This window comes from Symphalangus syndactylus, chromosome 13 (assembly GCF_028878055.3).
Source record: "Symphalangus syndactylus isolate Jambi chromosome 13, NHGRI_mSymSyn1-v2.1_pri, whole genome shotgun sequence".
Lineage (NCBI taxonomy): Eukaryota > Metazoa > Chordata > Mammalia > Primates > Hylobatidae > Symphalangus > Symphalangus syndactylus.
In genome coordinates this window covers 118,274,062-118,300,259 of record NC_072435.2, presented here as the reverse complement: position 1 = coordinate 118,300,259, position 26,198 = coordinate 118,274,062, and the positions used below count along the sequence as shown (strand labels likewise).

Below are 26,198 nucleotides of genomic sequence, written 5' to 3'. Positions count from 1 at the left end.
CCCAAATATGTGTACAGCCCTTCCTCCTCCATCCCTCATATGCTATTGCCCCCACATCACATCCTCAGATGTCTTTTCACTCTCTGCATTTGCTGGAGTCATCTAAGCCATTACACTGGTGTCTCCAACCCTTAGAAGCAGTGTAGGCCACTCCTCAACTTCCCACCAGACATCTCTATTTCACCAGACCCCTCACATTCATTTTTTTTTTTTTTTTTATTTAGAGATGAGAGGCTCACTATGATGCCCAGGCTGGGGTGCAGTGGCTATTAACAGGCCAATCTTATTGCAGTACAGCCTCAAACACCCGAGCTCAAGTAATCTTCCTGACTCAGCCTCCTGAGCAGCTAGGACTACCAGCATGCACGACTGTGCTCAGCTCACATCCAATTTTCATAAAGCAGAACTTTTCATCTTTTATCCCTAAACTGCTCTTTCACACATATTCCTCATTTCAGGTCATGACATCGTCACCCAATGTGTATGCTGAGCCAGACTAAAGCAAGTCAACCTCAAGTCCCCTGCCCTCCCTTTCATTTGATCACTAAGTCCTGCTGATTTCACCCACTATATTCCTCTTTTTTTTTTTTTTTTTCCTGAGACAGAGTCTTGCTGTGTTACCCAGGATAGAATGCAGTGGTGTGATCTTGGCTCACTGTAACCTCCACCTCCTGGGTTCAAGCAATTCTCCTGCCTCAGCCTCCCGAGTAGCTGGGACTACAGGCATGTGCCACCACACCTGGCTAATTTTTGTATTGTTAGTATAGTATTTTTAGGTATTGCCATATTGCCCAGGCTGGTCTTGAACTCCTGACCTCAGGTTATCTGCCCACCTCAGTCTCCCAAAGTGCTGGAATTAAAGGAGTGAGCCACTGCACCCGGCCTATATTCCTCTCTTATCAGCCTTCTGTCTCACCTATATCTGTACTTCACTGCCCTGGTTCAGGTCTCCTAGAGAAAAGTACTTAGTTCCAATGTATTTACCCTTCTCCAAATTCTTTGTCTTTCCAAAATGACAACCTAATCAAGATACTCTCCTGCTTAAAACTGTCAATAGGTTCCTACCACCTGCAAAATCAAATCTCACTCCTGGCCAGAAGTGGTGGCTTAGGACTGTAATCTCAAAACTTTGGGAGGCCAAGGTAGAAACATCTCTTGAGCCCAGGAGTTCAAGACCAGCCTGGGCAACATGGCAAAACCTTGTCTCCACAAAAAATTTAAAACTTACTTGGGCATGGTGGTATGTACCTATAGTCCCAGCCACTTGGGTGGCTGAAGCAGGAGGATCACTTGAGCCTGGGAAGTCAAGGCTGTGGTAAGCTGTGATCGTCCCACTGTACTCCAGCCTGGGTGACAGAGGGCCCTACTTCTGCATCATCATCTTGTTTTACTCTGCTGCCCATATAACCTACATCCTAGTCCCACCTAATCAGCAGGAGTTCCTGAAGCATCACAAGTCCCCCTCATTCTGTCCATGCTGACCTCATACCCAGAATCCCTTCCCCTCCCTGGTCTGTCTGGAACACCTTCAAGACCGGACCTGAGGCCAGGTGCAGTGGCTCACACCTGTAATCCCAACACTTTGGGAGAACAAGACAGGCAGATCACAAGGTTAGGAGTTCAAGGCCAGCCTGGCCAACATGGTGAAACCCCATCTTTACTAAAAATACAAAAATTAACTGGGCATGGTGATGCATGCCTGTAATCCCAGCTACTCGGGAGGCTGAGGCAGGAGAATCGCTTGAATCCAGGAGGGGGAGGTTGCAGTGAGCTGAGATTGTACCACTGCACTCCAGCCTGGGCAACAGAGCAAGACTCCATCTCAAGAAAAAAGAAAAAAAAAAAAAGACCTGACCTGAAAACGACCTCCTCAGTAACATCTTTCAGCCCCACTATGAGTCACTCTTTCCTCTGAATCTCTAATCAACTTCAGTCATATCTTAATTACAGCCTTAATCACACTAAATTCCAATTATATATTACATGTCGGTCCCCTCAGCCTCTAGCACATGACGAAATACTTGTTTGGTGAACAAATGAATACATGAATGATTACCTCAACATCTAGTCCAAACTGAATGGCAAAACTCTCGGCTTCAGCAAATCTGTGTTTGTGAAGTAACCGACTCAATCTGATAAGTTGGAAAATAAATTTTGTTAAAAGCTTATTAGTCAGGGAATTTAAGTTATTCACTAAAGGGTAAAGCTAAAAAAAAAAAAAAATGAGAAGTTACCTGTTTTCTGGTAAAGCTTCTGTAAGACATCTGAGTACTAACACAGAGACTGAGTCTTCAGACAACCTAGAAAAAATTTTAACTATAAATGCGCTTGTCTTTTAATATTAATACGTAAAATTTAATGTAGCTATTACTTAACACTATAAAACATGACCTACTTTGGATCATTTTTGCAAACTCCTTCTAAAAGGTATATGGTGTCCTACAATAACAACAAAAACATGATTAAAATTCCAATATAAGAGCAATGCATTTTATAATTACTAGAGTAACTACTGGTTCAGGCATGAATTATCCATCAATGGACTTTAAAACAACTGGGTATCCCATAAATACCTACTATGTACCCACAAAAATTTAAGAAAAAAAAAACACTGGAAAAAAAATGGCTAGGAAAGATAAATCCCATAGACTCAAAATAATATCACACAAGTTACTTTCTATTAAGGGAAAGATACTTTACAAATGGGGAAATCTGACAGAACTGCCTTAACCAAGTGGTCACATTTAAAATCACCCATAACAGGACAAATGATTCCATGAGCCTCTTAACGTGATGTGGTTAGAAAACAGTATTACCTGTGCAGTATTTGTGCCAAAAAAGCTTAACATGAATCTAATCATGATGAAACAATCAAATCCAAATAGAGAAACAGTCTACAAAACCACAAGGTGGCAACTCTTCAAAACTGTCAATGTCTTAAAAGACAAAAAACGGACCAGATGCAATAGGTCATACATGTAATCCTAGCACTTTGGGGAGCTGAGCCAGGAAGCTCACTTGAGCTCAGGAGCTTGAGTCTAGCCCAGGAAACATAATGAGACCCCCTCTCTACAAAAAATATAAAAATTAGCCAGGCCTGGTGGTGCACACCTGTAGTCCCAGCTACTCAGGAGGCTGAAGCAGGAGGACCACCTGAGCCCAGGAGTTGGAGGCTGTAGTGAGCTATGATTGAGCGACTGTACTACAACTTGAGCAACAAAGCAAGACCATGTCTCAACAACAACAACAACAACAACAAAAAAAACACATAGAGAACTAAATTTGATGAGTGATTCTTGATTAGATCATGAATAAGAAAAAGAATAGCTTTAAAGTAATTGGCCCAATTGGTAAAATTTAAATCTAGAAGAGTTTATAATAAATAGTACTGTATTTATGTTACATTTTGAGTATGATAATTGCATTATAGAAGAATGCCCTTATTTTTAGGAGATACCTGCTGAAGATTTAGGCGTGACAGGTCATGATGTCTACAAGTAATTTCCAAAGTTTGGAAAACTATAGTGTGTGTGTAAAAAGAAATTAAACAAACATGGTAAAATATTTTTTAAATATGTAAATTAGTTACATAAATATGAAAAATAGTTACATAAATATGTAACAGCAATAGTCTCCATCTCCCATTATCATCTATACTTCCTGTAGAGACACAAGAAAGAATAAGCAGATGACTGATGTTTTGATTTTTTTTTTTTAATTCGATGACTAACCTTAGACTATCAAGTAAGTATATTTGAGGATCTCTATTAATAAATACAGTTATAAACCTGAAATTTATCCAGGTTTCCACTAGGTTCCACTAATGCTTAGCTTAATTATTAAGGCTTTTAATGATCACTGATTAGATCATGGATGAAGAAAAAAAGTAGTTAAAAGAATACTTTAAAATGCAAATAAACTTACTGTGCTAATTCCTGTTTGGACCAGAGAAGAAACACTAGATACTTCCAAAGAATATAGTATTTCCATTGTAGGTAATGAATAAACCATGAGGTTTTTCATCTAAGAAAAATAGCAGAGCAATTAATTTAGCAGATCAATTTAAACGTGCAAGTACAAAACAGCACTTCACAATTAAGAGCAGATTAAAACACATGGGAGCGGCTGGGCATGGTGGCTCATGCCTATAATCCCAGCACTTTGGGAGGCCGAGGCAGGTGGACTGCCTGAGCTCAGGAGTTCGTGACCAGTCTGGGCAACACAGTGAAACCCCGTCTCTACTAAAATACAAAAAATTAGCCGGGTGTGGCAGTGTGCATCTGTAATCACAGCTACTGGGATAATCACAGCTACTGGGGAGGCTGAGGCAGGAGAATCTCTGGAACCCAGGAGACGGAGGTTGCAGTGAGCCGAGATTGCGCCACTGCACTCCAGCCTGGGTGACAGAGTGAGACTGTCTCAAAAACAAAACAAAACAAAAAAAACACATGGGAGCACTTTGGGAGGCCGAGGCGGGTGGATCACTTGAGGTCAGGAGTTGGAGACCAGCCTAGCCAACATGGTGAAACCCCGTCTCTACTAAAAATACCAAAAAAATTAGCTGGAACATAGTGGTGCACATCCGTAATCCCAGCTACTTGGGAGGCTGAGGCAGGAGAATTGCTTGAACCTGGAAGAGGTTGTGGTGAGCCGAGATTGCACCACTGCACTCCTGTCTGGGTGAAAGAGTGAGACTGTCTCTAAATAAATAAATAAAACACACAGTACAAAGCTAAATGCAAAACAATAAGCATTTATAAGTAAGTCTGTTACCGTATGACTTATTTTACTTTTTTTGAGATGGAGTTTCACTCTTGTTGCCCAGGCTGGAGTACATTGGTGCACTCTCAGCTTACCGCAACCTCTGCATCCCAGGTTCCAGCGATTCTCCTGTCTCAGCCCCTCGAGTAACTAGGATTACAGGTGCACGACACCACGCCCAGCTAATTTTTTGTATTTTTAGTAGAGATTGGGTTTCACCATGTTGTCCAGATTGGTCTCAAACTCCTGACCTCAGGTGATCCACCTGCCTTGGCCTCCCAAAGTGCTGGGATTACAGGTGTGAGCCACCGCACCCAGCTTGTTACTATATGATTTAAATGTTACATATGAAATGATGTTCTACCCCATATTCCAAATCTGTTGAATGAAAATCCATATATATGCCTTAAGTCCATTCTATAGTTTGTATTTAAGGTGAAATGTAATTCCTCAGTGCCAGAACTACGTAAGAGTCACTCTAATAAACACTTTCCTGGGCCGGGTGCAGTGGCTCACACCTGTAATCCCAGCACTATAGGAGGCCGAGGCAGGCAAATCACGAGGTCAGGAAATAGAGACCAGCCTGGCCAAAATGGTGAAACCCTGTCTCTACTAAAAATACAAAAATTAGCTGGACGTGGTGGCAGGCACCTGTAATCCCAGCTACTTGGGAGGCTGAGGCAGGAGAATCGTTTGAACCCAGGGGGTGGGGGATTGCAGTGAGCCGAGATTGTGCCATAGCACTCTAGCCTGGGGGACAGGGCGAGACCCCATCTCAAAAAAAAATAATAACAAAATAAAATAAACACTTTCCTATGGGCATTTTTGGTTCCTGAAGTGCTCCATTTAAAATATGGAGTCAAGATTTATAACTTTTTACTTTAAAAAGAGTTCTGCAGGATTATTTCTGATTGTCAAGTTTCTGTGTGAACTAAGCTAATATGCTGTACTATTTAACGTCTACTTTTGTATTCACTAATGCTTTTTGTAACACATAATACAGGCAAGCACAAAATAAAATTTTCCAATACCTTCTTATTAGCTGATGCTGTCAGAGCTATTAATTTGAGATTTGTAATTCCTTGCCTAAAAGAGAAAAGAAGCTTTAAATAATTCAAGTAAGCTTTTACACAATAAAAACATACAATATTATCTATCAATTTAAAAAGAAAGCTTTGCCAATTACAAGATATAAACTAAGTTAAAGTAACACTCTTGATAAAAAAATAACGCGTGCAGTGGCTGATGCTTGTAATCCCAGCACTTTGGGAGGCCGAGGCTGGCAGATCACGAGGTCGGGAGATCGAGACCACGGTGAAACCCCATCTCTACTAAAAATACAAAAAAAAAAAATTAGTCGGGCGTGGTGGCGGGCACCTGTAGTTCCAGCTACTCGGAGAGGCTGAGGCAGGAGAATGGCGTGAACCCGGGAGGCGGAGCTAGCAGTGAGCCGAGATCGCACCACTGCACTCCAGCCTGGGTGACAGAGCGAGACTCCGTCTCAAAAAATAAATAAATAAATAAAATGTAATAGACACTGTATTCCATTTCTGCATGTTTATGCCCAGACTGACAGTTTCTAACACAATGACTTGGAGGTTCATATTGCCTAAGTGTTCCCAATGAATTTTGCAAACGGTCTTTACTCTGTCAGACTGTCTCACAGTGTTGTTTAGAATGTAAAACATAATAAATGATCTGAACAAAACCAGACAAGATACCTGGTACTAACAGAAGGGAAATGACTACTAGCCATAGTCATAACATACCACGTGACTGATGAAGGAGAGTCTGCTTCTGTAGTAAGAAGAAAGTCTTCTACGTGAAGAGAGGGCCAGTTCCATACAGGAGTTAGAGTGTAAATATCCCATAAACTCAGCACGTTCTGCAATAGAGACATTTCATTTACATGTCTTTTTTTTTTTGAGACAGAGTTTCACTCTTGTCGCCCAGGCTGGAGTGCAATGGTGCGATCTCGGCTCACTGCAACCTCTGCCTCCCGGGTTCAAGAGATTCTCCTGCCTCAGCCTCCCGAGTAGCTGGGATTACAGGCGCCCACCACCACGCCTGGCTAAGTTTTTGTATTTTTGTATTTTTTGTATTTTTAGTAGGCTAGCCACCGCACCTAGCCTACACGTCTTCTTAATGATCAAAAATTTACATTTTAGGCCAGGCGCAGTGGCTCACGCCTGTAATCCCAGCACTTTGGGAGGCCGAGGTGGGTGGATCACCTGGGGTCCGGAGTTCGAGCCCAGCCTGAACAACATGGTGAAACCCCGTCTCTACTAAAAATACAAAAAATTAGCCGGGCGTGGTGGTGGGCACCTGTAATCCCAGCTACTTGGGAGGCTGAGGCAGGAGGATCGCTTGAACCTGAGAGGCGGAGGTTGCAATGAGCTGAGATCGCACCATTGCACTCCAGCCTGGGCGACAAGAGTGAAACTCTATCTCAAAAAAAAAAAAAAAAAAAAATTAACAGTTCAGGATCAACTTTTTGGTACGTATACTGAAATAAAGCACAGCACACAAGATAGTTAACCACCCTAGCTAAAACCCTTGCCTTTGTAAGTCTGACAACATATTTGTTGTAAAACATATCAAGTAAAAATACTGAAGGAGAAACAAGAAACCTACACCAGTATCAAGAACAAAAAGTAGATTGTCTATCAGCTGGAACTTCTTTGCACCTACAAAAGAGAAAATAAGATGTCTAAGGATTTTATTTCAATATTTCATATATCTAAATAGTAAACTAACATATTCACAGAAAGGCAGAACTATATAATTACTAGGTCCCATTTTCATTTATTCCTGCCTCTATTTCTGTTAGGTGATTACTAATATGTAAAACCTCCCAAAATGAAGAGTAACAACTGTAACATGTCAAGAACTGTTCTGTATGTGAACAACAATCAAACTATTCTGGTTTGCTTCAAAGACTGGTAGGGTAAAATGACCCATATGTCACCCTAAGTACACTGACATAAAAATTAAAACTTACTAATAATTGTCTAAAGTAGTTTCATTAACTTATTTTACCTTTAATAATCTCTGCATCAATAAGGTTCTTAACTGTCATTCCTTTCTTGGAAGAATCTGGTTCCCATTTTGAGAATGCACAATTACCGGTTCCCTGGAAAAATGAACACAGTACTTCGAATGCAAATTTCATTCTTAGACCTGAACCTTCCTCAAAGTAGAAACATGTAAGTTTTATAGGTTACTAATTTTAAAATATATTTACATATTCTAACTTAACTAGGTTTCATCTTCTAGTTCCTCTCCTGGTTTCTGAAGAGAATGAAAAAAACAGTGTACTATTGGAATTCATGGTTATTACAATTTTTTTTTTTTTTTAATTTGAGACAGGGTCTCACTCCATTGCCCAGGCTGGAGGGCAGTGATCACAGCTCACTGCAGCCTCAAACTCCTGGGCTCAAGCGATCCTCCCACCTCAGCCTCCCCAGTAGCTGGGACTACAGGTGAGCATCACCACACCTGGCTAATTTACTATTTGTTGTAGAGACAGGGTCTCCCTATGTTGCTGAGACTGGTCTCAACCTCCTGGGCGCAAGCAATCCTCCCGCCTCAGCCTCTCAAAGTGCTGGGATTACAGGCATGAGCCACCATGCCAGCCTTCACATAAATATTTAATGAGTCTATTTAGGCAACTAGCACTAAAGACACGCAGTGAACTTTTAAGACCTCTTCCAGGATTATGATTAAAATATAGTCTTTGATAAGTATTTTCATTAAAATACAAATATTTGGAAAAAAATTTATAAATATTAATTTTAAATTATTTGAAACCCTGGTGAAATGTTAAATTAGATATGCTCAATGTGGAAATATGACTGCTTCTTTTCTCTCTGTTTTGTTTCTTCTCTTTTTAGAGACGGGATCTCACTGTGTTGCCAGGCTGCAGTGAAGTGGCGTGATCACGGATGTGATCAGAGCTACTGTAGCCTGATACTCCTGGGCTCAAGCAATTCTTCTGCCTCAGCTTCCCAAGTAGCTGGGACCATAGGGGCATGCCATGAGACGCAGCTGACTACTTCTTAATATATAAATTTGGCAAGTAAAAATATTGTAAACGTCGTAATTATATTGAGTTTCTGCCTATTCTTTGAATATAACATTAGGTATTTTTCCCCAAAATTCAAAGAAATTATGATCAGGGTTATTGGAAGTGACATACCAATAATGAAATGTTACTTTTTACATGCAACATGAGATATAAGACATTATACGGCAAGGTATACATGCCAATGGTTGTGAATGAATTGTGCTTTTCTACGTGCGTCCTTGTCCACGTTCCCATTTCACTAATAACAAAACTTGCAAGTAGCCTAGCTAGCCAAGACTAAGAATAACGTAGAATCACTTAGGAGGCAGGGATTACATCAAATACACTTTACTCTTTAGGACCATTCTCTAACACTAAGATTCTTAACCTGACTTATTTCAAGATTCAAGGGATCTGTGAAGCTGCATGGGCAAAAAATTTACATCTTTATTTTCACTAATCTCCATCTGAAACAGAATTTCTTTCACTTATGAATGTAGGCCACAAAAACCTCAAAAAACAAAAAGCAGTAGAATCAGCAGTCCCTGTGAGTATGTCACCAGTAGTAATTACACTTCCTATTAGAAAACCTATGATGACCATAATTTTGAAGTAGTGGTGTGTAAATATTTATTTCAAGACACCTGCAATACTGTGCTGTTTTTCCATAAATGACAAAGTCACAGGTACTGTAACAATGGAATTTTTTGGTTTTGTTCTCTATCATTTTTGTCTGCTCTCATAATTGAAAAAAATGCTGTACTTCAGGTAAAGACTAGGGAAAGTAAAGATGCAATATTTTTTCCAAGACAGAAATTTATTTGAGTTATTTTTAATTACCTTAATTTTATAATTTCCTTGTTTCGGATATATGTTACAAATTATTTTGCAATTTAACCAAAACAAAAACATTTTTGTGAGAAAATGCTTTAGGCAACAAAAAACAAAACTTTATAAAAACAATTACCCCAATTATCACAGGAACTTCACTTGCTAAATCTCCAGCCACAAGACTGAGACAACCGAGAGTATGATAATTTTCAGTAGAAATAAAACTGGACTTGATTTGTCCTTGTAACTGCAAAATTAAAAACAACAAGAATGTCTCATATATAATACATATTTATGCTCCATAAAATCACTAAAATCAGTTGATATCAATCAGTTATAATTTTTTTTTTTGAGACAGAGTTTTGCTCTTGTTGCCCAGGCTAGAGTGCAATGGCGCAATCTTGGCTCACCACAACCTCTGCCTCCCGAGTTCAAGCAATTCCCTGCCTCAGCCTCCCGAGTAGCTGGGAGTACAGGCATGCGCCACCACCCCCCGGCTAATTTTGTATTTTTTAGTAGAGATGGGGTTTCTCCATGTTGGTCAGGCTGGTCTCGAACTCCCGACCTCAAGTGATCCGCCCCTTCGGCCTCCCAAAGTGCTGGGATTACGGGCATGAGCCACCGCGCCCAGCCTAAATGTATTTTTAAATAAAAATGTTATTAAAATATTATATCATAATAATTTCTAAAATATCAAGAAGTAGACCAGTTATATACAGAAACACTCTAGTACATTTATATTAAATGTAATTTTTTTAAGAGGACAATATGGATTTATTTTCTTACCTTTTTTGCTGTTCTGAAGTCTACATTCTCAATTGCTGCATTAAAAAAGAAAGCAGGCTAAATGTATAGTATTAATCTATAAAATAACACAAGTCACCTGTGTCAAGGTAAAATTAAGTACAATCTAGTTCAAAGAACACTGGTGATAATCAAGTTTTGCCCCTGATCAAAATACGCTGTGACATGTTAAATTCAGGGCACCAGCCAGTACCTCTCCATACCTACCCTTACCACCTCTCTTCCTACTAAGGGGATCTTCTCTATACTCCAACTCTCCTGCGCTTCTCACCGTTTGGAATAGCTCTTACTTTTCTAGCTCTATCATTAAGCTATGGAAAACAAATCTTCGATCTTGTCATATACCCAAGACGTAGCACAGGCCTGGCAAGTCAATATTTTTAAAATATCACTTAGGCCAGGCGCAGTGGCTCATGCCTACAATCCCAGCACTTTGGGAGGCCGAGACGGTCAAATCACTTGATGTGAGGGGTTCGAGACCAGCCTGGCCAACATGTGAAACCCCGCCTCTAGTAAAAATACAAAAATTAGCCAGGTGTGGTGGCACACACCTGTAATCCCAGTTACTTGGGAGACTGAGGCGCAAGAATCACTTGAACCTGGGAAGCAGAGGTTGCAGTGAGCCAATATCGTACCACTGCACTCCAGCCTGGGCGACAGAGCGAGACTCCATCTCAAAAATAAATAAATAAATAAAAATAATAAAATAAAATAAAATGTTAAATACCTGTTTCAAATCCATTCCTCAAATAATTTCACTTGGCTCAGAGGGATAAATGGTCCAGACTACTAGCTTAAAACATATTTTACATTACTGTTCTGCACTATATATTTCTTTTTTGAGACAGAGTTTCGCTCTTGCTGCCCAGGCTGGAGTGCAACGGCGCGATCTTGGCTCACCGCACCTCTGCCTCCTGGGTTCAAGTTATTCTCCTGCCTCAGCTTCCCGAGTAGCTGGGATTACAGGCGTCTGCCACCCTGCCTGGCTAATTTTGTATTTTTAGTAGAGACAGGGTTTCTCCATGTTGGTCAGGCTGGTCTTGCACTCCCAACCTCAGGTGATCTGCCCGTCTTGGCCTCCCAAAGTGCCAGGATTACAGGCGTGAGCCACCACCCCAGCCCTGTTCTGCACTATTAACACTACATAGTCATTTCCATTTCCAGGTTCATTCACCACAAGAAAAAGCATTTATTATTGTGCTAGCATATGTCTTGTCTCCTCAACCAAACTGTTGAAGCTTATCTCCCCAAACTAAGGTCCTTGAAGGCCATACCAAAATTACATTTATTCAGATACTGTTCCAGCTCTAATAGAGAATAAGTGTACTCTGAATACTTAAAAGTATACCCAATTATAACTAAATACAATTAAGATAAAATAAGCTTAAAAAGAGTACTTAAAATTTTACTATTAAATTAATAAAACTAGTAAATATTGCTGCAAATCAATAACAAAAATATAATGTATTACTTACCTTGTTGAATTTTTAAAAGCTGAAGGTTTGTAATACAAAAAAATCCACTGTATGTAAGAAGTAGCATATAATAGGTACCTATTGAAATAAAATCAGAATCAGTTTTTTTTTGAGACGGAGTCTCATTCTGTCGCCAGGCTGGAGTGCAGCGGCATGATCTCGGCTCACTGCAACCTCCACCTCTAGGGTGCAAGTGATTCTCCTGCCCTAGCCTCCCGAGTAGCTGGGACTACAGGCGTGCACCACCATGCCCAGCTAATTTTTGTAGTTTTAGTAGAGACAGGGTTTCACCATGTTGGCCAGGATGGTCTTGATCTCTTGACCTCGTGATCTGCTTGCCTCAGCCTCCCAAAGTGCTGGGATTACAGGCGTAAGCCACCGCTCACGGCTGGGAATCAGTTACTTTAAAAGGCACATGGATATAAAATTTAAACCAGTGTCTGTTTGAATGTGGCTTTTGAAGAAAGAGAGAAAGAGGCGGGGCACAGTGGCTCACGCCTGTAACGCCAACACTTTGGGAGGCCAAGGCAGGTGGATCACGAGGTCAGGAGCTCCAGACCAGCATAACCAACATGGTGAAACCCTGTCTCTACTAAAAATACAAAAATTAGCTGGCTGTGGTGGTACGTGCTTGTAGTCCCAGCTACTCAGGAGGCTGAGGCAGGAGAATTGCTGGAACCTGGGTGGTGGAGGTTGCAGTGAGCCGAAATTGCGCCATTGCTCTCCAGCCTGGGCGACAGGGTGAGACTCCATCTCAGAAAAAAAAAAAAAAAAAGAGAGGGAGAGAAAGAGGAGGGAAGGAAGGAAGGAAGGAAAGAAGGCAGGCAAGCACAAACAAACAGTACCTGGAACTACCTTAAAAATATGTCAATTTGAAGTTTTGTTTTTTGTTTTTTGTTTTTGAGACAGGGTCTCAATCTATCTCCCAGGCTGGAGTGCAATGGCACGATCGCAGCTCACTGCAGGCCCAAGAGATCCTCCCAACTCAGCCTCCTGAGAAAGTAGGACTACAGACACACACCAACACATCTGGCTAATTTTTTATTTTTTGTAGAGGTGGCAGTCTCTCTATATTATCCAGGCTGGTTTCAAGCTCCTAGACTCAAGCGATGCTCCCACCTCAGCCTCCTAAAGTGCTAGGATTACAGATGTGAGCCACCACACACAGCCTGCTCATTTAAATTCTAATGATCAAATATTATAGTAATGTTACAGATAAAACTTATTTACAAAGAACTAGTAGGTTATTTGCAAAAACACTGTTAACTTCTTTTGAAACTTTTATTAAAACAACAAACTTCATGTGCCAGAAAAAAAAAATCTCAGACATATCAAAATAAACTAAGGACCAGTTAACATTTGTTGAAGTAAAAATATAATAAATATACTGAAGCCCAGAAACACATTTTAAAAGAATATAATGTCTCCTTGGTAACCTATAGAAATCTCAAAACTGTAAAAATAAGTTTAGAATATTATATTTAGGAAAAGTATATATTTAAACATCTAAAAAGAGCTTTAAAAAATTTTTTCAAAAACTTAAAAATTGTTTCTTACAATATTAATTGCATTGATAGGAAAAAATGTATAAAAAAATACAGAAAAAGCCGGGCACAGTGGCTCACAGGCGGATCACCTGAGGCGGGTGGATCACCTGAGGTCAGGAGTTCGAGACTAGCCTGGCCAACATGGTGAAATCCCATCTCTACTAAAAACAAAAAATTAGCCGAGCATGGTGGCAGGTGCCTGTAATCCCAGCTACTCGGGAGGCTGAGGCAGGAGAATTGCTTGAACCCGGGAGGCAGAGGTTTCAGTGAGCAGAGGTCGCGCCATTGCACTCCAGCTTGGGGGACAAGAGGGAGACTTTGTCTCAAAAAAAAAAAAAAAAAAAAAAACCAGAAAAAAAGTAGGTAGCATAATAATGATTTTATATAATTTATTAACCACAAATTTGAATTTTTGATTAGGTATTAGTCAGAAGTCATTCAGGCTGGGCGCAGTGGCTCACGCCTGTAATCCCAGTGCTTTGGGAGGCCCAGGCAGGTGGATCACTCACTCGAGGTCAGGAGCTTGAGACCAGCCTGGCCAACATAGTGAAACTCCATCTCTACTAAAAATACAAAAATTAGCCGGGCGTGGTGGCACATGCCTGTAATCCCAGCTACTCAGGAGGCTGAGGCAGGAGACGCTTGAACCTGGGAGCTGGTGGTTGCAGTGACCTGAGATTGCGCCACTGCACTCCAGCCTGGGCGACAAAGGGAGACACCCATTTAAAAAAAAAAAAAAAAGTCATTCAAAAAAAATTCAAGAAAACTTACCTTCATTTGAACTATCCTTCTCAATGACAAGATTCTGGTAAGTCCGCCGATTTTCATCATTAGCTTTCTGAACAAATGCCTAAATGCAAATTAATTTCAAATAATAAAATTAAACACAGAAGAATACAATCAAGGATTTTATTCTTTAAACTCTAGAGTTATCAATTATCATTAGCAGTAATTCTGCCTATATTCTAAACATCTTACTTTTAAAATGGAAAACTATTTTGGACAAGTGTACTAAATAACCTTCGAGACTGCTCCCTTGCGATTCCTCGAGCCACAAGCCTACTAAACCTGGCCTAAGAAAATTTTTGTTTGACCTGGTGTTAATTTCTATTTATGTGAGAGCCAAGAATTCGGGATCCAAGTTGTGGTAACACCTTCAAAGCTTAATTTTTCAAAAAAACATTCTTTTAATTTAAAATGCCATTCAGTATAGGGAAGAAACTCAATCCTGGCAGGCAGGAGACATGGTAACCAAGACCCCAAAGGCTTCATATGTCTGGGCATTCCCTCCTCTACCTTCCTGCCTCCCTTAACAAGCTGACTGGAATCACACAGCAGAAAGCTGCCTGCTCCTGACTTAGCTGACCAAGCTGAATTCCCAACCATACAAGAACCTAATCATTTGTCTCCTGGAGTTACTTCTCCCGAAGTTGTTAAAGTGGGACTCTAGCATTCCTAATAAAAACCTGACCATCTTCCAAGGTTACTAAATCGGGACTCTAGCAGTCCTGCTAAGCACCTGACCAGATCCAGCCAACTGAAGACAAGATGAACTTCAGCTCTGGCCTTTCACCAAGTATTTCCTCATTTTAACCTAATTATGATACTAAAAATCACACCCAGGGATGGAGATTTAACATGCTAATGAGATATACAACACATGAAAAAGGATGCGATCAAAATTCACAGGTGCTAAAAGTTCCCTGCCTCTACATGCCTACAAATCACTCCTTTTTTCACCTCAGGTTCCTCAAAATGACAAGAGCTAAGCCCTTCAGGGAGCTAGCACTTGGGATCCCTTTCCCACATGCTGCTTCCTTGAGATTCCTTGAGCCACAAGCCTACTAAACATTCCCTGGGAAAATTTCTGTTTGACATGGTGTTAATTTCTATTTACACGAGAGCCAAGAACTCAGGATCCAAGCTGTGGTAACACCTTCAAAGCTTAATTGTTCAAAAAAACATTGTTTTAATTTAAAACACGAGTAATAGTTTGCTAGAGTTCTAGTTGTCTAAGAGATTATTTAGAATTTAAATAATGAAAATTAAAATATAACAAGATCTTACATTAGTGAGTAGTGTTTGTTTTGATGTTACATGAATAAGATGTAGGTTGCCACTTCTCTCGCCAACCAAAAGAAAGTTTCCTTCTTGACAAAGGCCAACTACATCCACTTCAGTATCTGAAAATTTCAAATCAAAGTTACAAGCTTCCTTCGAAAATCCTTATTTTCAATACAAAAAAATACAAATTTTTCTCATTAAAAAGCCAATAGTTACTTAAGTTACTTCTAAATACTGCAAAACAGATGTGATGAAAGTAAAAAAGAATGTTGTTGACTTTTATTCAGTCAACAAATATTTTTTGTTTTGTTTTGTTTTTGAGACAGCGTCTCGCTCTGCTACCCAGGCTGGAGTGCAGTGGTACCACCTCAGTTCACTGCACCCTAGACTTCCTGGGCTCAGTCAGGCAATTCTCCCACCTCAGCCTCCCAGGTAGCTGGGACCACAGGTACACACCACTATGGCCAGCTAATTTTTGGTATTTTTTGTACAGACGAGGTTTTGCCATGTTACTCACACTGGCCTCGAACTCCTAGGCTCAAGCGATTGTCCATCTCTGCCTCCCAAAGTGCTGAGGTTACAGACGTGAGCCACTGCATGCAGCTGGTCAAGAAATATTTACTGAGCACTTACTATATGGTAAACTTTGTTCTAGGCCTTTTGCATATATCTGAGAACAGTAACAAAAGATTACCACTGTCACAGACCTCATATTCTAAGACAGAAATAGCTGATAAATGAGCAGGTGTGGTGGCTCACACCTGTAATCCCAGCACTTTGGGAGGCCGAAGCAGGCCGATCACTTGAGGTCAGGAGTTCAAGACCAGCCTGGCCAACATGGTGAAACCCCGTCTCTACTAAAAATATAAAATTAGCTGGGCATGGTGGCATGTGCCTGTAATCCAGGCTACTCAGGAGGCTGAGACAGGAGAATCGCTTGAACCCAGGAGGTGGAGGTTGCAGTGAGCCGAAATTGTGCCACTGCTCTCCAGCCTAGGCAACAGAGCCAGACTCCGTCTCAAAAAAAAAAAAAAAAAAAAAAACCAATAAACAATTAGCATAATAAACAAACTGTAAGACATGTAAAAAGGTGATAGATGTTCTGGGAAAAAAAATGTACAGCCAGGTAAGAGAGCTCAGAAGAATGGTGCATTTTGCAGTGTTAATTAGAAAGCTCACAGGAGACATGAAAGAGGTGAGGAAGTTAGCCAAATGACTAAGACAGAAGAGCATTCAGAGCATTCAGATGGTGGGCACAGCTCGAGGAAAGATCGAGTGGGAAGTGCCTGTTGTATTCACGCAAAAGCAAGAAGGCCAAGGTAAGAGAAAACAAAGCAAAGAGAGAAGGGACAAGAGAGAAAAACAATAGTATGTAACTGGCTTACGAACTCAAGTTATTCCGCCACAATGTCTTTCCACAAATGGATCATCGTTACACATCCCGCCATTTCATAGAAGAAACTGTGAATCTTGTGGACCAATCAGGGTCAATATGTCAAGATTCCATAAAACACAAGTTTCTTGCCTCCATGTTGCAATCAAGATATGCTCCAAAATGCATGCGTTCTGTTTCCTTTTGAGTTGTCTAAGTTCTTATGTAAAAGTTTCAACAACTATCTTTCTCTTAAAATTTCTATTTAGGCCGGGCGCGGTGGCTCACGCTTGTAATCCCAGCACTTTGGGAGGCCGAGGTGGGCGGATCACGAGGTCAGGAGATCGAGACCACGGTGAAACCCCGTCTCTACTAAAAAATACAAAAAATTAGCCGGGCGCGGTGGCGGGCGCCTGTAGTCCCAGCTACTCGGAGGCTGAGGCAGGAGAATGGCGTGAACCCGGGAGGCGGAGCTTGCAGTGAGCCGAGATTGCGCCACTGCACTCCAGCCCGGGCGACAGAGCGAGACTCTGTCTCAAAAAAAAAAAAAAAAAAAAAAAAAAAAAAAAAAATTTCTATTTAATGGCCAGGTGCAGTGGCTCACACCTGTAATCCCAGCACTTTGGGAGGCCAAGGTGGGTGGATCATTTGAAGTCAGGAATTTGAGAGCAGCCTGGCCAACATGGTGAAACCCGACCCTACTAAAAATACAAAAATTACCAGGCATGGTGGCAGGCGCCTGTATTCCCAGCTACTTGGGAGGCTGAGGCAGAAGAATCTCTTGAACCTGGGAGGTGGAGGTTGCAGTGAGCTGAGAGAGCACCACTGCACTCCAGCCTGGGCCACAGAGCTAGATTGTCTCAGGAAAAAAAAAAAAAAAAGGCCTGGCACGGTGGCTCACATCTGTAATCCCAACACTTCAGGAGGCCGAGGCGGGCGGATCATGAGGTCGAGACCAGCCTGGCCAACATAGTGAAACCCTGTTTCTACTAAAAATACAAAAAAAAATTAGCAGGGCATGGTGATGGGCGCCTGTAGTCCCAGATACTTAGGAGGCTGAGGCAGGAGAATTGTTTGAACCCTGGAGGCGGAGGTTGCAGTGAGCCGACATCACACCACCGCACTCCGGCCTAGGCAACAGTGCGAGACTACATCTTAAAAAAAAAAAAAATTCTACTCAAGAAAGAAAAAACTTTCGGGACCGGGTGTGGTGGCTCACGCCTATAATCCCAGCACTTTGGGAGGCCGAGGCGGGCAGATCACAAGGTCAGGAGATCGAGACCATCCTGGCTAACATGGTAAAATGCTGTCTCTACTAAAAAAAAAAAAAAAAAAAAAAAAAAAAAATACAAAAAATTAGCCAGGCGTGGTGGTGGGCGCCTGTAGTTCCAGCTATTCAGGAGGCTGAGGCAGAAGAATGGTGTGGACTGAATTGTGCCACTGCACTCCAGCCTGGACGACAGAGGGAGAGAGACTCCATCTCAAAAAAAAACAAAAACAAAAACAAAACTTTCATAATATTCTTGCCTAAGCTCAGTACAATCACTGACTTACCCCTTAATTCACTCTTTTTTTTTTTGTTTTTGAGACAAGACTCACTCTGTCACTCAGGCTAGAGTACAATGGCATAATCTTGGCTCATTGGGCACGTATGCCACCATGCCCAGCTAATTTTTGTTGCTGTTGTTGCTGTTTTTGGAGACAGAGTTTTGCTCTGTCACCCAGGCTGGAGTGTAGTGGCGTGATCTTGGCTCACTGCAACCTCCACCTCCCAGGTTCAAGCAATTCTCCTACCTCAGCCTCCCGAGTAGCTGGAACTACAGGCGCACACCAGTACGGCCAGCTAATTTTTGTATATTAGTAGAGAAAACAGGGTTTCACTGTGTTGCCCAGGCTGGTCTCAAACCCGAGCTCAGGAAATCCACCCACCTGGGCCTTCCAAAGTACAAGGATTACAGGCGTGATTTTTGTATTTTTAGTAGAAACGGGGTTTCACCATGTTGGCCAGGCTGGTCTTGAACTCCTGACCGCAAGTGATCCGGTGGCCTCAGTCTCCCAAAGTGCTGGGATTACAGGCATGAGCCACCACGCCCAGCTTTAATTCACTCTCAAATCCACATTGCATGTACTTAAAGCCTTGTAGCTCGATGAAGAATTAATTCATAAGTATGTTAAAGGATTTTTAGAGAGCTATTAATTCTAAAAATATGCAAATACCCATTAATGATACTGAAATTCTGTACAAGATTCAGGAATTTGAACACAAATGAGCTCGTGTTTTCCATAGTATTCTAACACAAGCAAGTAAACTAAGTTGTTGCTTTACATGTGTATTTCCCCTCAGATGTATTGAGAGAAGGGATCATCTCAGTGTCCTTTGACTCTAGTGCCCAGCGCAAACAAGGCACTAAGCACTCAAGCTTAATTACTTGAAATTGGTCTAATTTGAAATCTTAGAAATAATGGACTAAAGAGGAGGCAATCCAGCAGAAATTGGCAGCAGATATATTTGACTTCCAATTTATCTTACTTCATTACATTATACTTACGAAAGACAAGATGCAATTGAAGTGATCTACAAATACTGTCAAGCAATATCACTGATTGGTCGGCCACAATAATAAACCCATCACTTAAGCTGCATGCCTGTATCTTTGGATTTAACGAGGCCTGTGGGAGACAAAAGCATGACGAAAATTCAAACATTTTTATACGCGTTTAACAATACTTACTAATAGTATCATCAAATTCCCAAATATCCCACTTTAATACTTGACAGGCTTTTTTTCTTTAGCCCCTCTATCTAATTAATCATCGAGTTTTTCTTTGTATGGTATCTCTTGAATCCATCCAGGATCCTAAGTAGAAAAACAGTTTAGGATGAGCAGGAAGGGCAAAGGATTCTCATGTTCAAGTCCTTGTTTCCCCAGGATTGACTTTACGCTGCAGGAGCCAGACATTAACATAATGAATTAATCAAGATTGGCATAAAGTCTTGGTGTCGTGGGTACCCTAGGCAGGGGAACGGTGGTGAACTGTGAACTGGAGGGTCCATGCCCCCACAGACACGAAAGAATAGAATCTACTTCACACCAGCCAGTGGGAAGCCCGGTGGGGATGCAGCACTGGCATGGCCATATCTCCCAATTCATCAACAGAAGCTGGATCTTTATGTGAAATGTTCTGATTTTTAAATATTGGCAGCTAAGTCAACATTTTTAAAAACCCTAGACAAGCCAAATCAGAGTCTCCAGTACTCACTTTCTGTTGCCAAGAGCTTCCCACACATAGCTGTCTTGAAGCACTTGGACAGATTAGTGGTTGAGGAAGCTCAGTCCCTTACTAGCTAAGTGATCTTAGGCAACTAACTCCCTGTAAAAGAGTAACAATAATAATACCTACAAGGTTCACCTGAATAAAGATTAAATGAATTCATGTAAAGGGCTTAGGAGAGAGTCCTGCACATAGTATATACTCAATAAATGTTAACCAGTCCTATTCTTCCCTGACAAAATACAGCTAATCACCTCATTTTATGACTATTTCAAAAGTCATCTTCTCCAGGTGTAATCCTTGAAAATTCCCCAACATTCTGATCCCTCTTCTACCTTATTTTTTTCTTTATTTTGAGACAGGGTCTCCCTCTGTTGCTCAGGCTGGAATGCAGTGATGCCATCATAACTCATGCAGCCTTAAACACCTGGGCTCAAGGGATCTTCATGCCTCCCCAACTCAAGTAGCTGGGACTACACATGCACACCACCACACCAGGCTAATTTTTTTTTTCTTTTATAGAGATGGGGTTTTCACTATGTTGGCCAGGCTGGTCTAGAACTCCTGGACTCAAACGATCCTTCCATCTCAACCACCCAAAGTGCCGGGAATACAAGTGTGAGGCACTGTGCCCGGCCTCCTTCTTATCTTTTTACTTGCTTCTTCAACTAGTAAAAGGTTATACGAAGGCACTGCCAACAAGGAATGACACTAAAATTAGCCAGGCGTGGTGGCAGATGCATGTAATCTCAGCTACTAGGGAGGCTGAGGCACAAGAATCACTTGAACCCAAGAGGCAGAGGTTGCAGTGAGCCGAGATCACACCACTGCATTCCAGCCTGGGCAACAGAGCAAGACTCTGCCTCAAAAAAAAAAAAAAAAGGAACGGCACTAAATCTTCTAGGGATCTGTCCACACTGTTCTCTCTAGACTCTTCTCTCTAGACTGTTCTTCTTAAGAACAGCCTAAGGCCGGGCGCGGTGGCTCACGCTTGTAATCCCAGCACTTTGGGAGGCCGAGGAGGGCGGATCACGAGGCCAGGAGATTGAGACCACAGTGAAACCCCGTCTCTACTAAAAATACAAAAAATTAGCCGGGCGTGTTGGCAGGCGCCTGTAGTCCCAGCTGCTTGAGAGGCTGAAGCAGGAGAATGGCGTGAACCCGGGAGGCAGAGCTTGCAGTGAGCCGAGATCACGCCACTATACTGCAGCCTGGGCGACAGAGCAAGACTCCATCTCAAACAAACAAACAAACAAACAAAAATACTAAAAAATAGACGTTATTTCCTCATTATAGAAACTGTGCTTTCAGATGTCTTGAAGGATTCAAAAAATTAAAAAAAAAAAGAAATTATGCTGTACTTTAAATTTTTGCCTCTAATAAATAATTTAATGACAAAAAATACAATGAGATTTGTACTACTCATAACTAATGTTTATCTTATACTAATTATCTTATTGTTGGATTATACTGCCTTTAACATGATTCATGGTACATTAAAAGCAGTACAAATCAGGCACAGTGGCTCATGCCTTTAATCCCAGCACTTTGGGAGGCCAAGGCAGGCAGATTACTTGAGGCCAGGAATTCAAGACCAGCCTGGGCAACCTCATCTCTACTAAAAATACAAAAATTTTTAGTAGCATGGTGGCACACACCTGTAATCCCAGCTACTTGGGAAATTGAGACAGGAGAATTTTTTGAACCCAGGAGGCAGAGGTTGCAGTTAGCCGAGCTGAGATAGCACCACTGCACTCCAGCTTAGGCAACAGTGTGAGACTCTGTCTCAAAAAAAAAAAAAAAAAGAAAAAGCAGCACAGTTCCACAGACACCAGCTTAAAGCTGCATAAAGAATGATTTCTTTTTTAAATCCCATCAGCCAGTTTAAAAAAAAAAGTCAAAAGCATAAATTTTATTCCCTTTAGGAATAACGTCCCCAGTGGATGCCCTGCCTTATCTGTCAGATTCCATTTGAGTGAAAAAAAATTTTTTTTCATTAAAAAATAAGAAAATTAAATACCAGCCTCCCAAGTAGCTGGGACTACATGTGCGTGCCACCACACCCAGCTAATAGTACCTTCTATGGAAAGCAAAGAATAAGGTTTCAGGCGTGGAGCAAGAATGGTGCAATTACTGACAGAAGAAAGTTAAAATGTAGAAAGAAATGCACGGATAAACCTCATACTCAGCAGGGTGCTTGACTCTGGTAGGAAATAGGAGGAACACAGATTCAGGGATGGACCCTCAGAGCCTTCAACTCTATTGGTAACATTTTATTTCCTAAGTCAGTAGTAGATATTCTTTGTATGCCGGGCGCGGTGGCTCACACCTGTAATCCCAGCACTTTGGGAAGCTGAGGTGGGTGGATTGCTTGAGGCCAGGAGTTCAAGACCAGCCTGGCCAACATGGTGAAACTCCATCTTTACAAAAATACAAAAAATTAGCTGAGCATGGTAGCACACATCTGTAATCTCAGCTACTTGGGAGGCTGAGGCACGAGAATCACTTGAATCTGGGAGGCAGAGATTGCAGTGAGCCGTGATCACACCACTGCACTCCAGCCTGTGGATTCAATCTGAGATTGAATCTTGATTCCCTGAGGAAGTGCTATATTCATTCACAAAATATTTACTGTGGGCCACTAGCCCTACTAAGCACTCAGTAAAAATTCTGTCAGTCAGTCAGTGTAATAATCACTACCTTTTCAGAAGAGATCTTCACTAGCACATCTACTTGATATAAAGCAGTTCCATGTTCTTTTCTTGAACCGACACTCAGGTACCCACTTCCGGTATCATCATTTGTTAGCAGCTCAATATCATTCCACATGTTTCTGAGACTGCCTTCCTGAGTCAGGAACCACTGTCTTTCCTGTAACATAAAATTAGACACCATATTATCTTGTTGCATAGAACCCGGTTCCTTGGGAAATGAGAAAGCTTACTCACGAAACAAAAACAAAAGTCTAACATTAACATATACAGACATCTTTGTCTTCTTGTTATTGCTGTGGCCACTAAACACTTTGGGCCAATAACATAAATGGAACTAGAGCTATGATGGTTACCAGAGAACAACATATTGGTTTATGCACACAAACCAACAATTTTGATCTTATCCTAGAGCTTCCATTACTTTGTGTGTCTAGTTTGGAATTATACCAAGTTTTCATTAGAAATAAACCTTTAGGACGGGCGCGGTGGCTCACGCTTGTAATCCCAGCACTTTGGGAGGCCAAGGCGGGCGGATCACGAGGTCAGGAGATCGAGACCACAGTGAAACCCCGTCTCTACTAAAAATACAAAACAATTAGCCGGGCGTGCTGGCGGGTGCCTGTAGTCCCAGCTACTCGGAGAGGCTGAGGCAGGAGAATTGCTTGAACCCAGGAGGCGGAGCTTGCAGTGAGCCGATATTGCGCCACTGCACTCCAGCCTGGGCCACAGAGCAAGACTCCGTCTCAAAAAAAAAAAAAAGAAATAAACCTTTAACCAGTATAGCAGCAAACAGTGTAGGTTTAGATGCCAGATTGTCTGGGATATCATAGGATGATAAGATTCCAGATGAAGTTCAGAAAAAGTCCATTGATGCTATCATAGTATTATTATACAACAAATAAAAATGATAAGGGGAGGAGAAAAAGATGAATTAGGTTTCTGGACCAAAGACTAAGCTTGAAACCTTATGAGGTTTACCCATCTCAAAAAGCAAAGGTTTACATAAACCATATTACCTGAAGTCTGGGTGGGAAAAGAACACTAAGGAGAAAAACAATCCTTGGATCAAGACTGGTAGGGAATGATAATCAAATGATTACAATTGGTTTCATAAGTGCTACTAGAAGTATGTTTCAATATCTATACAAGGTATAGCACAAGGAAGAAACAATTTCTGACTTGGTACTCTTTCCCAATGACTAGGCAGCGGTCCTTGGGTGATCACTTAATCTTTCTGTTCCTCAATTCTCTAATTTATAAAATAGGAATATACAGGCTGGCGCGGTGGCTCACACCTGTAATCCCAGAACTTTGGGAGGTTTAGGCGGGTGGATCATCTGAGGTCAGGAGTTTGAGACCAGCCTGGCCAACATGGTGAAACCCCCCTCTCTACTAAAAATACAAAAAACTAGCCAGGCGTGGTGGTGCGCGCCTGTAATCCCAGCTAGTCAGGAGGCTGAGGCTGTAGAATTGCTTGAACCCGGGAGGCGGAGGTTGCAGTAAGTCGAGATCGTGCCACTGCACTCCAGTTTGGGCAACAAGAGTGAAACTCCGTCTTGGAAAAAATATATATATATACAGTTGGCCCTCAATATCCATGTGTTCCACATCCCTAGATTCCACCTACAGGCACAGCACATTTACATTTTTAGGCAAGATAAGTAATCAAGAGATGATTTTAAGTATACAGGCAGATGCTCCTAGGCTACATACAAATACTATGCCATTTAATGACAGGGACTTAAGCATCCTAGGGTTTTGGTATCTGTGGGAGGTCCTGGAACCAATCTTCCATGGATACCAACACCAAGGGACTAATTTAGCTGTACCCACCTGAAGGAGTTTTCTATTTTTCACTTCTGGTTTTTTGAGAGACGAGGGTCTCACTATTTTGCCCTGGCTGGCCTTGATCTCCTGGGCTCGAGCAATCCTTCTGCTTCAGCCTCCCAATGTTTTGAGTTTTAAATGTTCACAGAACAATGCTTGGTTGATGGCAAACATTCAATTTTAGGTGTTAGCTAATTTGTTATTGGTGGAAGCAGGTAACACTTGGGCTGAGAATTGAAGATCATAGTTTTATAAACGTTTAAAGAGTTCTTCCTAAGAGCACAAGCAAGGGAATAGAAACAAAACATGTTTGGAGAATAGAGAACAGTTTCAGTGGCTGGTGTTTGGGTGGGAGTGAGGAGATGAAGAAGGAGGGACAGGTTGGAATGAATACCTTTATGGGTCTCAATTTCCCACATCTGTGAAATAGAGAAACCGCCCATAACTGCCATATTTACTTATTCAACAAATGTTTATTGAATACCTATTTACTATGTGCCAGGCACCTTTCTAGGAACTGGGAATATAGCTTGAACAAAGCACAAAATGTCTTTGCCATTATGAAGTTTATGTTTTTGCGGGAAAAACGGACAAAAATAAAATAGTTAATACGTAGCTTGTTACGCTACCTCTACAAAAAAAGCAAATGCACAAATAATTACAAAAAGTGCTAAATGATTTGAAGGAAACAGTGATTAAATGGATGAGGTGAGGCGTCGCTGAAGAAGGATTTGTTTGGGAAGGGAAGGAGGTGACATCTGAGCTGAGACCTGAGTAACAAGAAGTACGCAAAACTTAGGCGGAACGCGACGTAGGCAGAGGGAACAGAGTGCAAAGACTCGGAGGCTGGGTAGGAAGCGTTTGATGCTGCTGCCGGGTCAAAGCAAAAGCAGAAGACAGTGAGGGAGAGAGCAGTGGAGCCCAATAAAACCTCGACTTCAAGATTGAATTTTATTCTCAGTACAGGGGGTAAAGGGGGAACTCAGCAAACGAGTGGTCTGATTTGATAATTTTGAGATCACTCTGGCGGCGGAATGCAGAACAGATTCGCGAATAGGAGAGAATGAGCGAGATGAAACACTTGTCAGTTAGGCCTCCATACTTAAACGCTCTCCGCTGGACATCGCCGCCAGCAAAAACCGACTCCAACCTCTCTCCTGCCGGCGTCAAGGAGAAAACAACAGGAACTGAGCAGAGGCTGCAGCTACTTCGTCCCGAACCCACCCCCAGTTCCCTACACAGCGCAGCTCCCCGTCCTCACCTGCAATTGAAGAAACTAAAGAGGAACACTCAAATATCTGGCCCCTCTTCCTGACTCACACAACCGCCTCTAGTCTCTAGGTTCCATCCCACAGGTTTAAATTGGCGGGAGAACACTAAACCCAACCCCTTTACGGCGGCCGGAAGAGACCAAGATTACTTTAGACTCGAAATAGGAAGTTGCCCCACCCTGAGTTCCGCCCA

General features: G+C 41.7%; 1 protein-coding gene across 5 annotated transcripts in view; it reads right to left on the bottom strand.

The window, feature by feature from the left end:
* Positions 1-26,192, bottom strand: part of KNTC1 (kinetochore associated 1) — a 100,440-nt gene extending 74,248 nt beyond the window's left edge. For 3 of the 5 annotated variants that reach the window (XM_055236952.2, XM_055236951.2, XM_063614602.1), the window contains exons 1-16: positions 25,996-26,192; positions 22,894-23,064; positions 19,470-19,590; positions 15,552-15,667; positions 14,256-14,334; positions 11,938-12,015; positions 10,445-10,479; positions 9,795-9,905; positions 7,801-7,894; positions 7,396-7,448; positions 6,531-6,646; positions 5,793-5,847; positions 3,925-4,023; positions 2,396-2,439; positions 2,235-2,300; positions 2,057-2,132 (exon numbers count right to left, since the gene is read on the bottom strand). In XM_055236952.2, the coding sequence (XP_055092927.1) occupies positions 2,057-2,132; positions 2,235-2,300; positions 2,396-2,439; positions 3,925-4,023; positions 5,793-5,847; positions 6,531-6,646; positions 7,396-7,448; positions 7,801-7,894; positions 9,795-9,905; positions 10,445-10,479; positions 11,938-12,015; positions 14,256-14,334; positions 15,552-15,667; positions 19,470-19,590; positions 22,894-23,022 (1,272 nt within the window). In that variant the 5' untranslated portion in view covers positions 23,023-23,064; positions 25,996-26,192. Of the gene's footprint in view, positions 1-2,056; positions 2,133-2,234; positions 2,301-2,395; positions 2,440-3,924; positions 4,024-5,792; positions 5,848-6,530; positions 6,647-7,395; positions 7,449-7,800; positions 7,895-9,794; positions 9,906-10,444; positions 10,480-11,937; positions 12,016-14,255; positions 14,335-15,551; positions 15,668-19,469; positions 19,591-22,893; positions 23,065-24,740; positions 25,038-25,995 lie in introns of those variants that run through there. The other 2 variants (XM_063614601.1, XM_063614603.1) reach the window with 2 other exon arrangements.
* Between the last annotated feature and the right edge of the window lie 6 nt (positions 26,193-26,198).